The sequence below is a fragment of the Nerophis lumbriciformis genome, linkage group LG12, assembly GCF_033978685.3.
Source record: "Nerophis lumbriciformis linkage group LG12, RoL_Nlum_v2.1, whole genome shotgun sequence".
Lineage (NCBI taxonomy): Eukaryota > Metazoa > Chordata > Actinopteri > Syngnathiformes > Syngnathidae > Nerophis > Nerophis lumbriciformis.
In genome coordinates, this window is record NC_084559.2 from 12,048,209 (window position 1) to 12,064,970 (window position 16,762).

The 16,762-nt window shown below is 38.1% G+C and overlaps 1 protein-coding gene across 1 annotated transcript in view; it reads left to right on the forward strand.

The window, feature by feature from the left end:
* Positions 1-7,669: 7,669 nt before the first annotated feature.
* Positions 7,670-16,762, forward strand: part of chfr (checkpoint with forkhead and ring finger domains, E3 ubiquitin protein ligase) — a 48,424-nt gene continuing 39,331 nt past the window's right edge. Inside the window, exons 1-3 of the mRNA XM_061985908.2 lie at positions 7,670-7,789; positions 12,120-12,244; positions 12,758-12,857. Of these exons, the coding sequence (XP_061841892.1) occupies positions 12,136-12,244; positions 12,758-12,857 (209 nt within the window). The 5' untranslated portion in view covers positions 7,670-7,789; positions 12,120-12,135. The remainder of the gene's footprint in view (positions 7,790-12,119; positions 12,245-12,757; positions 12,858-16,762) is intronic.

A 16,762-nucleotide genomic window follows, 5' to 3' on the forward strand; every position in this document is an offset into this window, starting at 1 on the left:
GCTTTTTAGCATTAAGCTAATGTTACATGATTCGGCAATTGCTAATCAATAAATAGCTAGTTCTGTTTTAACGTCGGGTTAATATTGTGGAGGGGGCTAAATTGTTATGGAAAATAATAATGTAACGTTAGGTAATTACAGTACTCCCACCTTACATTCCTCAGGGACATTTGTATTAGATCTTTTAAGCAGGTGTTTTTTGTTTACATTGTTATTGCCTTCTGGTTAGCTAATGTTTGCCCTGCAGGTAATAGTCACTTTTCCACCCCTTTATATATTAGGTATAGTTGTAAGCCTAGTTGTTAAAGTGCACATCATTAATGTTAATTAAGCAATATGTATGTAAAAAAATATTGTATTTCATATATTCATTTTTTATTTTTTGCATTCATTTATTTATTCATATTTTTTTTTATCTTGTTAACTATTCTGATTGTTAATTTGCTTTCTTTAAGTAAGATAAAAGGTCAAAGACAAAGCTATTTGGTTTCTTGTGAGTATATACACTTCACTGCCGATGTGGGGGGGGGGCGCCACCTAAAATCTTGCCTAGGGCGCCAGATTGGTTAAGGCCGGGCCTGCTCTGAACCGAGGATGTCGTTGTGGCTGGTGCAGCCCTTTGAGATACTTGTGATTTAGGGCTATATAAGTAAACATTGATTGATGATTTTGTTTGTCTTAAAATCTGCCGTGTATAATAAAAATCGAAAAACCACCTTAATTTTATTTTTTGATTTGCGTTTCAGAATTGGAACTAGAATGAACGGAAGGTACACGGACCGTGGATGGATGGATGGATGGATGGATGGATGGATCAATTCCACAGAATGTGAGTGGTAATATGAAGGAGTTTCTAATTTTGGAAAATGAATTCACAATTGGAAAGAGGAAATGAACACTGCCTCATTTGTTTTATTGAAATGTTCCCCAACTCCAACACACCTTCCACTCACTAGTTGCAACACTTGATAGGAAGAACAAGCTCTACCCCTTGTGGTCCAGTTGGCCCAGTGCAGGCTGGCTCAAAAGGAACATCCAGCTGCTTCTAGGCCCTCCTGATAAGTTAACCTTGTGATAAGCTAATTCCTTATTAATGTTGCACTAATTAGACACAGCCTTTCACACTCCGTTAAGAGGACATCCTCCAGCAATTAGCCTGCAACCGGAGTGACATCATTTCCGAGGGTGCGTCCGAATGACGTTCCTCTGATTCCTTTCATTCCCACTTGGTGATATTATGTTTTTTTTCCCCGCCCTCATTATTATTGCTACTAATTACTTGTTTGATGTTCTATGCAGCTGCCACACATAATCTTTCATCCAATTAAGAAATGCTGAGTGCAAGAAACTGCATTCAATTTGCAGTAAGTGACTAAAATGCAGGAAAAAAAAAAAAACACTTTGCCTGAAAGTACACTGCAAAAAGTCAGTGTTCAAAAACAAGAAAGAAATATACAAAAATGAGGGGTATTTTACTTGAACTAAGCAAAATTACCTGCCAATAGAACAAGAGAATTCGGCTTGTCAAGACTTTCCAAAACAAGTAAAATTAAAGCTGCAAGCAGCATTGGTCGGGCCCGCGTATTTGGCAGGTGCTAGTCCTAAGTGTCCCAATACTTTTGTCAAGTTTTAGTCCCAAGTGTCCCAATACTTTTGTCTACTTTTAGTCTGAAGTGTCCCAAGACTTTTGTCTAGTGTACCTACCTTGTCTGCATTGTGTAGGCACGTTGGTGCTTCCTGCTTTTAAGCAGCCATCTTAAAAAAACAGCAGCGCAGCGGGTCTTTGAAGGGTCATAAAATCAAAACCGGAGCAGGTATTAAAAAGGTGTTCTGCTATTTTATACACAAGGGTTTAATCTCTCTCCTGTGTTAGTTTGAAGCCGAAACGACAAACGCGCTCAGAGGAGATCGTTTTTGAAGGAAGGCGACCGGTTTTTACAAAAAATTTGTTTTGAAGGGGGAATAGCAAACTTCCTGTAGATTTTTGCTGGGGGTTGTCAATTTATGAAATGTAGGTCTAAATGAGACCTACGGAGAGGTTTTTGTTTCATGTCTCTCCGACCTTTCCACTGGGAGTTACAGGCAGTTTTGTCATTTTTTTCTTCCGAGGAGCAGTTTTTTCTCCGTTTTGTCTTGAAGGGGGAATTGCCAACTTCCTGTTGATTTTAGCCCGAAGATGTAAAATTATGAGAACTAGGTCTAAGTCAGACCTACATAGAGGATTTTGTTTCATGTCTTTCCGACCTTCCTAGTGGGAGTTACAGGCAGTCTAGTTTGTTTTTTTTTCCTAGGGGGCGCTAGAGCGCAATTTTGAGTTTTGCGGTTCGGTTTTTGTATTAAAAGACCATTTTCGCAGGTCCTGATGTGTGGGTCAAATATGGTGAGTTTTGAAGCATGTTAAGTGGGTCAAATTAGTGCTCAAAGAGGCGGCGGAATAATAATAATAATAATAATAATAATAAAACCTTAGAAAAACAATAGGTCCTTATGTCCCATTGCATAAGGACTCCCTTCGGGAGTCCTTTTGCAATGGGCCATGCGGGCCCTAATTAAAGCTGCAAGCAGCATTGGTCGGGCCCACGTATTTGGCAGGTGCTAGTCCTAAGTGTCCCAATACTTTTGTCAAGTTTTAGTCCCAAGTGTCCCAATACTTTTGTCTACTTTTAGTCTGAAGTGTCCCAAGACTTTTGTCTAGTGTACCTACCTTGTCTGCATTGTGTGGGCACGTTGGTGCTTCCTGCTTTTAAGCAGCCATCTTAAAAAAACAGCAGCGCAGCGGGTCTTTGAAGGGTCATAAAATCAAAACCGGAGCAGGTATTAAAAAGGTGTTCTGCTATTTTATACACAAGGGTTTAATCTCTCTCCTGTGTTAGTTTGAAGCCGAAACGACAAACGCGCTCAGAGGAGATAGTTTTTGAAGGAAGGCGACCGGTTTTTACAAAAAATTTGTTTTGAAGGGGGAATAGCAAACTTCCTGTAGATTTTTGCTGGCGGTTGTCAATTTATGAAATGTAGGTCTAAATGAGACCTACGGAGAGGTTTTTGTTTCATGTCTCTCCGACCTTTCCACTGGGAGTTACAGGCAGTTTTGTCATTTTTTTCTTCCGAGGAGCAGTTTTTTCTCCGTTTTGTCTTGAAGGGGGAATTGCCAACTTCCTGTTGATTTTAGCCCGAAGATGTAAAATTATGAGAACTAGGTCTAAGTCAGACCTACATAGAGGATTTTGTTTCATGTCTTTCCGACCTTCCTAGTGGGAGTTACAGGCAGTCTAGTTTGTTTTTTTTTCCTAGGGGGCGCTAGAGCGCAATTTTGAGTTTTGCGGTTCGGTTTTTGTATTAAAAGACCATTTTCGCAGGTCCTGATGTGTGGGTCAAATATGGTGAGTTTTGAAGCATGTTAAGTGGGTCAAATTAGTGCTCAAAGAGGCGGCGGAATAATAATAATAATAATAATAATAATAAAACCTTAGAAAAACAATAGGTCCTTATGTCCCATTGCATAAGGACTCCCTTCGGGAGTCCTTTTGCAATGGGCCATGCGGGCCCTAATTAAAGCTGCAAGCAGCATTGGTCGGGCCCACGTATTTGGCAGGTGCTAGTCCTAAGTGTCCCAATACTTTTGTCAAGTTTTAGTCCCAAGTGTCCCAATACTTTTGTCCAGTGATAGTCATAAGTGTCCCAATACTTTTGTCTACTTTTAGTCTGAAGTGTCCCAAGACTTTTGTCTAGTGTACCTACCTTGTCTGCATTGTGTGGGCACGTTGGTGCTTCCTGCTTTTAAGCAGCCATCTTAAAAAAACAGCAGCGCAGCGGGTCTTTGAAGGGTCATAAAATCAAAACCGGAGCAGGTATTAAAAAGGTGTTCTGCTATTTTATACACAAGGGTTTAATCTCTCTCCTGTGTTAGTTTGAAGCCGAAACGACAAACGCGCTCAGAGGAGATAGTTTTTGAAGGAAGGCGACCGGTTTTTACAAAAAATTTGTTTTGAAGGGGGAATAGCAAACTTCCTGTAGATTTTTGCTGGCGGTTGTCAATTTATGAAATGTAGGTCTAAATGAGACCTACGGAGAGGTTTTTGTTTCATGTCTCTCCGACCTTTCCACTGGGAGTTACAGGCAGTTTTGTCTTTTTTTTCTTCCGAGGAGCAGTTTTTTCTCCGTTTTGTCTTGAAGGGGGAATTGCCAACTTCCTGTTGATTTTAGCCCGAAGATGGAAAATTATGAGAACTAGGTCTAAGTCAGACCTACATAGAGGATTTTGTTTCATGTCTTTCCGACCTTCCTAGTGGGAGTTACAGGCAGTCTAGTTTGTTTTTTTCCTAGGGGGCGCTAGAGCGCAATTTTGAGTTTTGCGGTTCGGTTTTTGTATTAAAAGACCATTTTCGCAGGTCCTGATGTGTGGGTCAAATATGGTGAGTTTTGAAGCATGTTAAGTGGGTCAAATTAGTGCTCAAAGAGGCGGCGGAATAATAATAATAATAATAATAATAATAAAACCTTAGAAAAACAATAGGTCCTTATGTCCCATTGCATAAGGACTCCCTTCGGGAGTCCTTTTGCAATGGGCCATGCGGGCCCTAATTAGCTAACTTCAATGAACCCAAAAATACCTTAAAATAAGTATATCGGTTGGGAACATCTCTGCGCTGCTGACCCGTCTCCGATCGGGATGGTTTCCTGCTGACCCCACTGTGGACTGGACTCTTACTGTTATGCTGGATCCACTATGGACTGTACTCTCACAATATTATGTTAGACCCACTCGACATCCATTGCATTCGGTCTCCCTAGAGGGGGGGGGTTACCCACATATGCGGTCCTCTCCAAGGTTTCTCATAGTCATTCACATCGACGTCCCACTGGGGTGAGTTTTTCCTTGCCCTTATGTGGGCTCTTTACCGAGGATGTCGTTGTGGCTTGTGCAGCCCTTTGAGACACTTGTGATTTAGGGCTATATAAATAAACACTGATTGATTGATTGATTGATTGATATTCTCACTAATAACAAGTGCACATTTCTTGGTAGAAAAAACAAATGTGAGACCTTTTTGCTCAATATATTGAAAAATATTCTTAAATGAAGTAAATGCTAGTGCCATTATCTTGACATAATGATATGCGCTCGGCATTACATTTCTTGAAACCAGCAAACTTAAACTAAAATCTAATCTATTGTTCTTAATGGAAAGGCAACAAGGCAAGCGCTTGTTACTCTCGGGGTCTCCTAGCCGCTCAGGCAAATCATATTGTCTAAAAATGCATTTTTCCATGGATAACATGACATCATCGCGCCAAGTGCGTGCTCTTTCAGTCAATCAGTGCGCATATATACAGCCCGGCCCCCGGCCAAAAAAATTTTAATTGTAATTTTGAAGAATTTATCTTAATGTGCATGAACTATTTCTGTTCAAAATAGTTAGAAATGTCACATGTTGACATTATTGTTATTATTATTATAATGTTGAATATTCAATAACATGGCAAATTCTTGCATCCAGCACACCTTACAATAGTGGTAATAAAAGATGCAACCTATGCTTGAAAGAGAAACTGTTTATTATATACCGTCCAGACCTGTCATCCCTCAACAAGCGCAGCGAAATTGTATCAGCATGCCGGCACAGACGAAAACACCTCCTAGGTAACACATGAGCCAATCACCACACCCCTACGCCAGCCTGTACCTACCCACTCTGTGCCCTATATAATCCATGGTATGTGAATGCTCCCATTAAAATCTCCTGATGATTGAGGGAACCCCCCCTCATGAAACAGGCCTGTAGAGATGAAATAGTCTTGTGATTTTTTTCCCACACATACATATATATATATATATATATATATATATATATATATATATATATATATATATATATATATATATATATATATATATATATATATATACACTCCTCAGCCTTCCCGGTAAGGTCTATTCAGGTGTACTGGAGAGGAGGCTACGCCGGATAGTCGAACCTTGGATTCAGGAGGAACAGTGTGGTTTTCGTCCTGGTCGTGGAACTGTGGACCAGCTCTATACTCTCGGCAGGGTCCTTGAGGGTGCATGGGAGTTTGCCCAACCAGTCTACATGTGCTTTGTGGACTTGGAGAAGGCATTCGACCGTGTCCCTCAGGAAGTCCTGTGGGGAGTGCTCAGAGAGTATGGGGTATCGGACTGTCTGATTGTGGCAGTCCGCTCCCTGTATGATCAGTGTCAGAGCTTGGTCCGCATTGCCGGCAGTAAGTCGGACACGTTTCCGGTGAGGGTTGGACTCCGCCAAGGCTGCCCTTTGTCACCGATTCTGTTCATAACTTTTATGGACAGAATTTCTAGGCGCAGTCCAGGCGTTGAGGGGATCTGGTTTGGTGGCTGCAGGATTAGGTCTCTGCTTTTTGCAGATGATGTGGTCCTGATGGCTTCATCTGGCCAGGATCTTCAGCTCTCACTGGATCGGTTCGCAGCTGAGTGTGAAGCGACTGGGATGAGAATCAGCACCTCCAAGTCCGAGTCCATGGTTCTCGCCCGGAAAAGGGTGGAGTGCCATCTCCGGGTTGGGGAGGAGATCTTGCCCCAAGTGGAGGAGTTCAAGTACCTCGGAGTCTTGTTCACGAGTGAGGGAAGAGTGGATCGTGAGATCGACAGGCGGATCGGTGCGGCGTCTTCAGTAATGCGGACGCTGTATCGATCCGTTGTGGTGAAGAAGGAGCTGAGCCGGAAGGCAAAGCTCTCGATTTACCGGTCGATCTACGTTCCCATCCTCACCTATGGTCATGAGCTTTGGGTTATGACCGAAAGGACAAGATCACGGGTACAAGTGGCCGAAATGAGTTTCCTCCGCCGGTTGGCGGGGCTCTCCCTTAGAGATAGGGTGAGAAGCTCTGTCATCCGGGGGGAGCTCAAAGTAAAGCCGCTGCTCCTCCACATCGAGAGGAGCCAGATGAGGTGGTTCGGGCATCTGGTCCGGATGCCACCCGAACGCCTCCCTAGGGAGGTGTTTAGGGCCCGTCCGACCGGTAGGAGGCCACAAGGAAGACCCAGGACACGTTGGGAAGACTATGTCTCCCGGCTGGCCTGGGAACGCCTCGGGATCCCCCGGGAGGAGCTGGACAAAGTGGCTGGGGAGAGGGAAGTCTGGGCTTCCCTGCTTAGGCTGCTGCCCCCGCGACCCGACCTCGGATAAGCGGAAGAAGATGGATGGATATATATATATATATATATATATATATATATATATATATATTTTTTTTTTTTTTTTTTTTTTTTTTTTTCATTATTACATGATAAATATAGTCCAATTTGCTTTGTGTCCCGTTTGAACAATATTTTGTAATTCATCGAAGGGAAATGTATCAAAAAAGAATTGTGACCTTATGAATTGGAAAATAATATTTTCAACTTAAAATGCCTGTCTTCCTATCTTTTCGAAATATATCAAGTTAGACATTATAGCCTATTTTGTTAATCAAAAAAACAAAACAAAAAACATATTGATGGAGTAAATTATTCATGTATTAAGTCAGAGACATATAGGTGCTGTGCGAGCCTAAATTGTAAAAAAAACAACTGTTTTGTTCTGAAAAGCGATGACGCTATTTACTTACATCCGGCTTCTTTACTTCCGGTCTACATAAAGGACTACAAATCCCAAGATGCATTTCTCCGCTGATAACCGTAACAAGTGTCAACACTGAGCTGGGCAGGAAGCCGCGCGTCTTCCGTGTTGGAACATGACGGTGAGCTAGGACTCTCCACTAAAGTGCTGGGACATCAAACTCGGCAGTTTTCACGGTAAAGTTCATACTTTTCAAAAGACATATGACTCAAACACGACGTATGTTGTGTACTACCGATTCAGTTGTACGTAATAGATAGCTGCTAACGTTAGCGGTAGCTTGAGTGTGGACGTAGTTGTGCTAGTCGCGACTCATACTGTTTACATAATATATATTTATTATATACAAACACTTATAAACTTCTAATTGATGAGTGGAAATACTAGGTTGTGTTTGTCCACCAGGTCGCACAATAATGTGCAACTTCTAATAAGTAAGTCCGTAAAGAAGTGACTGTCATACTCTTTAGATTTAGACAAACTTTAATGATCCACAAGGGAAATTGTTCCACAAAGTAGCTCAGTTACAAAGGATGGAAAGTGTAAGGAGTTTTGAGTTTATTTGGAACATGCAAGCATACAACATGATGCATCACAATTTCCAGTTTCTCTTTTCAACATGTTCGAAAAGGAGTAGGAAGAAGCAGAGCTTATTTAATCCAACCCCTTTTCCTTTTACATAACAGTTGCTAAAACTTGTGTTCACTTCCTGTTCTCAATTTATTCACAATATACTCCATAAGTAATCACAATAAAAAAATAAATAAATAATAATAAGTGAAGTAAGTTATATTTCATATGGGGAGATGAGTAAGATTATTTAGAAAATGATATATACTGGTGTATATATATATATATATATATATATATATATATATATATATATACCAGTATATATCATTTTCTAAATAATGATAAATAATTTACAAAATTATATATATATATATATATATATATACCAGTATATCTATATATATATATATATATATATATATATATATATATATATATATATATATATATATATAAAATCTCCTGATGATTGAGGGAACCCCTCATGAAACAGGCCTGTAGAGATGAAGTAGTCTTGTGATTTTTTTTTCCCACACATACATATATATACCAGTATATATCATTTTCTAAATTATATATATATATATATATATATATATATATATATATATATATATATGTATGTATGTATGTATGTATGTATGTATGTATGTATGTATGTATGTATGTATGTATGTATGTATGTATGTATATATATGTATGTATATATACCAGTATATATCATTTTCTAAATAATCTTACTCATCTCACCATATGAAATGTAACTTACTTCACCGAGTATTATTTATTTATTTTTATTGTGATTACTTATGGAGTATGTTGTATATATTATATAAAAATATATCAGTATATATCATATATTTATATATATATATATATTAGGGCTACAACTAATTTGATAATCGATTAATCGTACTTCAATTAATCGATTAATAATCGGATAAAAGAGACAAACTACATTTCTATCCTTTTCAGTATTTTATTGGGGAAAAAAACAGCATACTGGCACCATACTTATTTTGATTATTGTTTCTCAGCTGTTTGTAAATGTTGCAGTTTATAAATAAAGGTTTATAAAAAAAAAGTAGCCTCTGCGGATGCGCATAGCATAGATCCAACGAATCGATGACTAAATTAATCGCCAACTATTTTTATAATCGATTTAATCGATTAGTTGTTGCAGCCCTAATATATATATATATATATATATATATATATATATATATATACTGATGTATTATATTTTTATATAATATATACAATATACTCCATAAGTAATCACAATAAAAATAAATAAATAAATAATACTTGGTGAAGTAAATTACATTGCATATGGTGAGATAATTAGGATTCTTTTGTAAAAATGAACGAATGGATGGATGAAATAAATTCAGACTGTTTATCATGGTTCTTCTTCTTTGTACTTCTTTGTGTTCTATTTCTATTTATTGTTTTAATTGGTTTTAACCTTTGAAATAGTTTTTAATCAAATTTATTTTTATATTGTTTTTGTATTGGGTTTTATATGTATTTATTTTTTTGTTTTTATTCAGTCATTGGTGGAGCTAAGGATAATATTTGAATATTGTTTTTAATATTGTTGTGCAGCACTTTGGAAACATTTTTGGTGTTTAAATGTGCTATATAAATAAAGTGGATTGGATTGGATACTTTGTAAACACTTTAAGTTTGAAGAGTTTCTTTAAGTGGATCATATTAGTTCATTATTTGATTGCTTTGCTTAATCCATTCCATCATTTAATTCCACATACTGAGAGACTTAAGTGTTGTACGTGCATACAAATGTTTTAAATTCCATTTTTGTGTAAAATCATATTTCTGTTGTATATTCTTGGGTAGCAAGTTATAGTTTGCTTTGTGTATCATTTTAGCTGTTTGCAAATTCACTATGTCGTGGAATTTCAGTATTTTTGACTCAATAAATAAAGGGTTTGTATGTTCTCTAAATCCAACATTATGTATTATTCTAACTGATCTTTTTTGTAACACCGTTAATGAATGAAGTGTACTTTTGTAGTTATTTCCCCATATTTCTACACAATAACTCAGATATGTAACACTAACGAGCAGTAGAGAATATGAAGTGATTTTTGGTCTATATCATGTTTTGATTTATTCTTTATTGACGTGTTTCGTGCTACTTTATGTTGTATATTTTTTTACATGAGATTTCCAGTTCAATTTATCATCAATCATTATACCTAGAAATTTGGTTTCATTTACTCTTTCAATTTCTGTTCCGTCTATTTGTGTTTGACTTTCTCTTCTACTGTTACCAAATAGCATTATTTTAGTTTTACTAATGGGAAGGATAATCCAGGTTTAAAGTACCGTATTTTCCGCACCATAAGGCGCCCTGGGTTATAAGCCGCGCCTTCAATGAACGGCATATTTCAAAACTTTGTCCACCTATAAGCCGCCCCTTGTTGTAAGCCGCATCTAACTGCGCTAAAGGAATGTCAAAAAAACAGTCAGATAGGTCAGTCAAACTTTAATAATATATTAAAAACCAGCGTTCTAACAACTCTGTTCACTCCCAAAATGTACGCAAATGTGCAATCACAAACATACGTATATCAACATGGACAGAGCTGCGTGAAAAAAGCCACCCGGCCTCTTCGCGTAAACTTAAACTTACCTTAACCACTCGCTCATCTTTTCTTCATCCATCCCTTCGAGTTAGCTTTTATGATGACGCCGGCTGGAAAGGTCTCTTTTGGCAAGGTCGTCCTTTTGAATATCACCATGGGTGGAAGTTTCTGGCCATTAGCATGGCAAGCTAGAACCACAGTGAAGGATGACTTCTCATTCCCTGTGGTGCGAATATTCAACGTACGTGCTCCCGTTGTATCCACAGTGCGGTTCACAGGAATATCAGTTGCTGTGAAATAGTAATCCGTGTGCGGATGGAGAGATTGCGTCTTTTCATGAACCGGATACCTGTCGCTTAGTAGGAGCCATTTTGTGGTCTTTACAGATGTAAACACACAAAGGAAATGAAACGTACGGTGATATCCGCGCGCTTTTTCTTCTTCTACGCGGGCGGGTGGTTGCTTACAGTAGAAGAAGAAGCGCTTCCTGTTCTATGGGGGCGGGTGCTTACCTTGGCGGTTGCTTGCGTAGAAGAAGAAGCGCTTCCTGTTCTACCGGGAAAAAAGATGGCGGCTGTTTACCGAAGTTGCGAGACCGAAACTTTATGAAAATGAATCTTAATATTTATCCATATATAAAGCGCACCGGGTTATAAGGCGCACTGTCAGCTTTTGAGAACATTTGTGGTTTTTAGGGGTGCGCCTTCTAGTGCGGAAAATACGGTATATGTAATATTTACATATTATATATACAGTATATAATATATACTCAAATATTATATTTTTATATAATATATACAATATATAACAATACCAAGTACTATATTACAGTATATGTAACAGCTGCAGCATAAAATAGACATTATATTTCTGTTATTCACTAAGTTTTATTGTTAATGATTTGAGTATTCTGAGCAAAGACAAAATATTTGACGAACCGAGCACTCTTTGCAACTACAAAGTCATGAAATATTATTTAAAAAGATAAAAAACACTGTGTAAAATTAATGAAACTATGAACCGTATTTTTCGGAGTATAAGGCGCACCGGAGTATAAGGCGCACCTGCCGAAAATGCATAATAAAAAAGGAAAAAAACATATATAAGTCGCACTGGAGCCCGGCCAAACTATGAAAAAAACTGCGACTTATAGTCCGAAAAATACGGTATTTAGACTTGGACAAACTTTAATGATCCAAAAGGGAAATGGTTCCTTTTATTAATTGTACATTCACAATCATTGCTGGTTACTGTATAGCGTTCTGATCCTGTCAACTGTGTTCATGAATACTAACAATGACCCAAATACTTCTACGTTTAGTTCCAAACACTGAGAGATGGACAGTCACACGAGGGCTCGACCGTGGGGGAAGTTGGTCAGAGTGGATTGCAGTGAAGCCGAAGTGCTGCTTTTCAACAAGGAATGCACCGTTGGCCGGAAAAAAGGTAGAGATGCTCTCTTTTATGTGAAAGAATGGATAGAGTAGATTTGTTTTCAAATATGACTGCATTTAAACATTTCTCGCGTGTTGCTTTTAAAATAGTTAGTTGCAAACGTCTGTAATGCAGACATTGCTGTCAGTGTCTGGGGCCCTTGAAAACCTCCCCCAAGACAAAACACAAAGCCTTTAGTGCCGCAAACTTAGACAGCCTCTTGTGATGATAACAAAAGCCGTCTATTGAGAACATGTGTGCCGAATTTTAAGTAGGTATTTTTTTTGTATCAGCCTATATTTCCTTGCTTTGTTGTCTAAGAGCCTGTGGGGGTCCGTACTTTTTTGCAATGCAAAATGTCTAGCCTTATTTGTTGAACCTATTTCTGTGAACTGAAAGGTTTTCACCGCAAATCACTCAATTCAGCCTGTGTCGCTTTGAAATAGCGACAGTGAAAGAATGGAAGGGTTAACGTCATCTGCGGTATATTCCATTTAGTTTTGGTTTTTGTTTCTATCATGGCAGGGTGTGATCTGGCGTTCCCTGCCAACAAACTGGTCTCAGGCGAGCACTGCAAGATTGTGCAGGATGAAAACTCTGGTCAAGTGTTGCTTGAAGATATGAGGTATGATATGGACCAAAATTCATATCCTGATATATTTTGGCTGAATATCAATATACGATGCACATTGCGATATTTTTTCCAGAAAGTGAATTAAGACAAAATCAAACCCAATTAAAGCTGCAAGCAGCATTGGTCGGGCCCACGTATTTGGCAGGTGCTAGTCCTAAGTGTCCCAATACTTTTGTCAAGTTTTAGTCCCAAGTGTCCCAATACTTTTGTCTACTTTTAGTCTGAAGTGTCCCAATACTTTTGTCTAGTGTACCTACCTTGTCTGCATTGTGTGGGCACGTTGGTGCTTCCTGCTTTTAAGCAGCCATCTTAAAAAAACAGCAGCGCAGCAGCATCAGCGCAGCGGTTCTTTGAAGGCTCATAAAATCAAAACCGGAGCAGTTAGAAAAATTATTTCGATAACTTTTATTTGGAAGGGTTCAATCTCTCTCCTGTGTTATTTTGAAGCTGATACGACAAACGCGCTCAGAGGAGATAATGTTTGAAGAGAAGTGACCGGTTTTTACAAAAAATTTGTTTTGAAGAGGGAATAGCAAACTTCCTGTTGATTTTTGCTGGGGGTTGTCAATATATGAAATGTAGGTCTAAGTGAGACCTACATAGAGGGTTTCATGTCTCTCCGACCTTCCCAGTGGGAGTTACAGGCAGTTTTGTCATTTTTTTCTTCCGAGGAGCAGTTTTTTTTTTAGATTTGGGGTTAGGTTTTTTTATTAGATCGCAATTTTTGCCAGTCCTGATGTGTGTGTTCAGTTTGGTGAGTTTTGAAGCATGTTAAGAGGGTAAAAATACAGCTCAAAGAGGCAAAAGTTACTGTTTTTAGTACTTTTTTGTCTTGAAGGGGGAATTGCCAACTTCCTGTTGATTTTTGCCCGAGAATATACTATTATGAAATCTAGGTCTAAGTCACACCTACATAAAAGTTTTTGTTTCATGTCTCTCCGACCTTCCTAGTGGGAGTTACAGGCAGTCTAGTTTTTTTTTCTTTCGTAGGGGGCGCTATAGCGCAATTTTGAGTTTTGAGGCTTGGTTTTTTGATAAAAAGTTTTGCCGTATATTACTGATGTGTGTGTAAAATTTGGTGAGTTTTGAAGTATGTTAAGGGGGTCAAATTACAGCGCAAAGTTGCGGAAGAATAATAATAATAATAATAAGAAAGAATAAAACCTTACAAATTCAATAGGTCCTTATGCCCCATTGCATAAGGACTCCCTTTGGGAGTCCTTATACAATGGGCCATACGGGCCTTAAATATACATATCAAGTTTTTAACATGAGCAATTTTCTGGAAATGTTAAAGTTTCATGCATAGATAGATGGAAGCTAGGGCTGGGCGATATGGCCTTTTTTTAATATCTTGATATTTTTAGGTCGTGTCACGATACATGATATATATCTCCATATTTTGCCTTAGCCTTGAATTAACACTTGATGCATATGTGTACAGCTCTGGTAATGGGTACATTAGCACCCACCTGCACAAATGTACTTCATAATGTAACAATCAAAATAAATATTACTTTTTTTTTGTTTACTAGGGCATGCATATATACAATGCATTAGTTCAACCATTTAAAATCAACGACAATTAAAGCTGCAAGCAGCGTTGGTCGGGCCCGCGTATTTGGCAGGTGCTAGTCCTAAGTGTCCCAATACTTTTGTCCAGTTTTAGTCCCAAGTGTCCCAATACTTTAGGCAAGTTGTAGTCCTAAGTGTCCCAATACGTTTGTCAAGTTGTAGTCCCAAGTGTCCCAATACTTTTGTCCAGTTTTCGGCCTAAGTGTCCCAATACTTTTGTCCACTGGTATTTATTAGTCTCCCAATACTTATGTCTACTTTTAGTCAGAAGTGTCCCAATACTTTTGTCTAGTGTACCTACCTTGTCTGCATTGTGTGGGCACGCTGGTGCTTCCTGCTTTTAAGCAGCCATCTTGAGAAAACAGCAGCGCAGCAGCATCAGCGCAGCAGCATCAGCGCAGCGGTTCTTTGAAGGCTCATAAAATAAAAACCGGAGAAGTTAGAAAAATTCTTTCGATAACTTTTATTAAGAAGGGTTCAATCTCTCTACCGTGTTAGTTTGAAGCTGAAACGACAAACGCGCTCAGAGGAGATAATGTTTGAAGAGAAGTGACCGGTTTTTACAAAAAAATTGTTTTGAAGAGGGAATAGCAAACTTCCTGTTGATTTTTGCTGGGGGTTGTCAATATATGAAATGTAGGTCTAAGTGAGACCTACATAGAGGTTTTTGTTTCATGTCTCTCCGACCTTCCCAGGGAGAGTTACAGGCAGTTTTGTCAGTTTTTTCATCCGAGGAGCAGTTTTTTGTGCGTTTCATTAAAAAATTGCGCTAGAGCACAATTTTGAGATTTGGGGTTAGGTTTTTTTTATTAGATCACAATTTTTGCCAGTCCTGATATGTGTATTCAGTTCGGTGAGTTTTGAAGCATGTTAAAGGGGTCAAATTACAGCTCAAAGAGGCAAAAGTGACTGTTTTTAGTACTTTTTTGTCTTGAAGGGGGAATTGCCAACTTCCTGTTGATTTTTGCCCGAGAATGTACTATTATGAAATCTAGGTCTAAGTCACACCTTCATAAAAGTTTTTGTTTCATGTCTCTCCGACCTTCCTAGTGGGAGTTACAGGCAGTCTAGTTTTTTTTTTTCGTAGGGGGCGCTAGAGCGCAATTTTGAGTTTTGTGGTTCGGGTTTTTTTTAAAAAGGCAATTTTCGCACGTCCTGATGTGTGGGTCAAATATGGTGAGTTTTGAAGCATGTTAAGTGGGTCAAATTACAGTTTAAAGTGGCGGCGGAAGAATAAAGAATAATAATAAAACCTTACAAATTCAATAGGTCCTTATGTCCCATTGCATAAGGGAGTCCTTATACAATGGGCCATGCGGGCCCTAATAAAAAGGAGATGCTTGGAAATAGCATAAAAATGCCCCAAAAACTTGCAAAAACGCGATTCATAGCGTTACTTTTTGGTGTAACCATCATGAGCCTTCTATTCAGGTATATTTCTTTTATATTTTGATAAATCATCATATTTATGTATTACTAAATTTAAATAGGTATTGATCAATCTTTAAGCTCTGCGTATTTGATTTCAGTTTGCTTTTGACATCTTATTTAGAATTGTAGTTGAAACTTTTACAACCTTGTGTTGTGCTCATGATGGCGTAACCAAACTAGATTTCATTTAATGATCGTATTTTGAATATTTATTCCCTTTTTTGCATTTAGTATATTTAAATATTCATGTATAAACGTTGAATACATTTCATATATCAATAAAATGCAATTGCCTTCATCTTATAGGGTAATAATTTCGCCACACCTAGTGTGTGTGACAATCATTGGTACTTTAACTTTAACTTTAACGTTTAGTTACACCAAGTCATGAGCGTAACACTAAGCTTCATCACTTTGGCTTGTAATATCTCTAATTCTGGTGGTGTTTTATGCTTTTTTTCTTTTTGGAACATGTACTATACATATAATACAATAAAGTCCCATATAAAATTATGTTTCTAGCAATACTTTAATTTTGCCTTTGAAAGTAACACTCCAATGTCCATTAGTGCAGCTGTACACACATATAATCACAGCATTATGATGATTCTATGTGTCTACATTGATTGATTGATTGATTGATTGAAACTTTTATTAGTAGATTGCACAGTACAGTACATATTCCGTACAATTGACCACTAAATGGTAACACCCCAATAAGTTTTTCAACTTGTTTAAGTCGGGGTCCACGTAATCAATTCATGGTAAAACATTAAAACATTCTTCTTCATACTGCATTAATATATGCTCATTTTAAACTTTCATGCAGAGAGGGAAATCACAACTAAAAGTGTATTTATTAAACAGTTATTAAGCAGTGGCACAAACAT